Here is a 1,983-nt window from a genome sequence, read left to right on the forward strand (position 1 = left end):
TTATATTACTGATGTTTCAGTAAAAATAAAACAGTGATTTATAAAACACAATAAATGAATCATGAACAGAACAGATTGTTTCTGTTAATATCTGATTAAGAGAACTGGAGTCCTCGTGTAGAAATGACCCGTCATGGCCTAAAATAAGAGTTCAATGTTTCTGCCTTTCCTCAGGCCTGTGCGAGACCTGATTTGAGGCAGTACTCCTGTTTCTTCACTCGAGATAACCCCTACATTAGCATTATTAATATCGCAAAACTATAAAATTAACTTAAAAGTATCATTTGAAGAACCAATTGACCCGCTGTAGGTTCATGTTTATTTCGTGTTTTTTTATGATAAAAATAATATTTAAAAACATGTCCATACAAATGATAAAAAGTATTAGAATTACAACCGCTAATTATTTTTAAATTTCATATCACCATATTTTTATTTTAAAACGTATTATTTTCTCTTGCTTCGTCCGCCATTACTAGCTTAAACAAATCTCTGGTCGGGCCGCAATGCATTATGGGATATGCTGGGTCGGGAAGGATCCATCAGACCAGTCCTTCAAATCGGGGAAAGGGAAGGACGTATTTGTCGGCCGCATCGGAGGAGTCTTCGGATTTGGACGGCCTTCGTCGCGGGGCTGTGACGTATGTGGCCGACAAATTCGGCCTTCGGAGGACCCGTCCTGCCGTTTTGGACACAGCCAATGCGCTGTCAGCTCCTGGAGATGCATTCAGTATGGTGTCTAGATCTGAGATGATGATCAGATGGGAATCTTTTATTTATTTTTGGTTAAATAAGACACCTCTGGGGTGTTAATTGCAATCTGTCAACATGACGGACGGCCTTCAGATTTTTCCGTCATTGTGTAAAAAAAAAACGGTCAAATACGGAAAAATATTCTGTTAATGCGACCTCTGGTGAGACGGCATCTACATTAACCAGAAGCTTGAATGGAAAGAGAGGATGTGCACACAGGAGGGAATTTCAGAACATGCATCTGATATTGTTGTCTTGAATCAATGTTCCAACAGTGACATGCACAACCAAAATCATTCTGGTTTAGTCAAGGTAAGTAGTAAGAAACTGAGCAGATATATACTTTTTATTTTAATTCAAGATTGTATTGTCCTGTCAAACATAAGTTGAAGAAACATGAAGCTCATATATGACTGAATATAGAACCTTTATATTTTCTCGGCTCTGTCAACTTATTCTATGCATTTTTGGATTCTGGGCCAAAAAAACAAACAAACAAAAAAAAAGAAGCTAAAAGTTCATGTCATTATGGTTACTATAAAACAAACAAAATATCATTCACATAGAAGTTTTCAATTTGTTTTCCACTTACACTATAAACTTTAAACACAAACATACAGTATTTAAGCGTACCTGTGGGACCCAAGCCATGTAGCACGGCGGAACAGCGGACACACTGGGAGAATCGTGCTGGTTCTCACTGAGATATGTGCCATCGAAGCGACAACCCTCCAACTGAAGACCTCCAACCTACAAATTTCATTTAAAAAGGGAGAGCAAGAACTGATAATTAAGCAAAGAGACAAAAAAATAATTAACAGCAGTTTATTAAGAAAGTGAGCTGTCGATTAAGGCAAGACAAGCTTGTTAATAATGTTAAATTAAATATAGAAAATCATTTTTAATATGGTTAATATAAAGTAGTTAATTCACTTAATTAAAGTGACCACAATGGTCTAAAAGTTATTAGATAAAGAAACACAGTATTGATGTGAATTCAGTTCACCAACTCTGGGATTTTCCACAACACGTCAGACAATAAAAGGATCTCTGGCACCATGTCAGACATAAATACAGACAATTACTAAATCAATATGATCTGGGTAAAAAAAAAACAAGAAGTGAAAGTTAAATCTAAAAAAGGCTTCATTGTGTTTCTTTGTGTGTGTGTGTGTGTGTGTGTGTGTGTGTGTGTGTGTGTGTGTGTGTGCGTGTGTGTGTGTGTGTGTG

At 36.7% G+C, this 1,983-nt stretch overlaps 1 protein-coding gene across 1 annotated transcript in view; it reads right to left on the reverse strand.

Moving 5' to 3' along the window:
• Nucleotides 1–1,983, reverse strand: part of dync2h1 (dynein cytoplasmic 2 heavy chain 1) — a gene marked incomplete in the record, with an annotated part of 120,612 nt that overhangs the window by 2,831 nt on the left and 115,798 nt on the right. The window contains 1 exon segment of the mRNA XM_014014065.1: nt 1,387–1,503. Coding sequence (XP_013869519.1) covers nt 1,387–1,503 — 117 coding nt within the window.

Source organism: Austrofundulus limnaeus, unplaced genomic scaffold, assembly GCF_001266775.1.
Source record: "Austrofundulus limnaeus strain Quisiro unplaced genomic scaffold, Austrofundulus_limnaeus-1.0 Scaffold109, whole genome shotgun sequence".
In the NCBI taxonomy this organism is placed as follows: domain Eukaryota; kingdom Metazoa; phylum Chordata; class Actinopteri; order Cyprinodontiformes; family Rivulidae; genus Austrofundulus; species Austrofundulus limnaeus.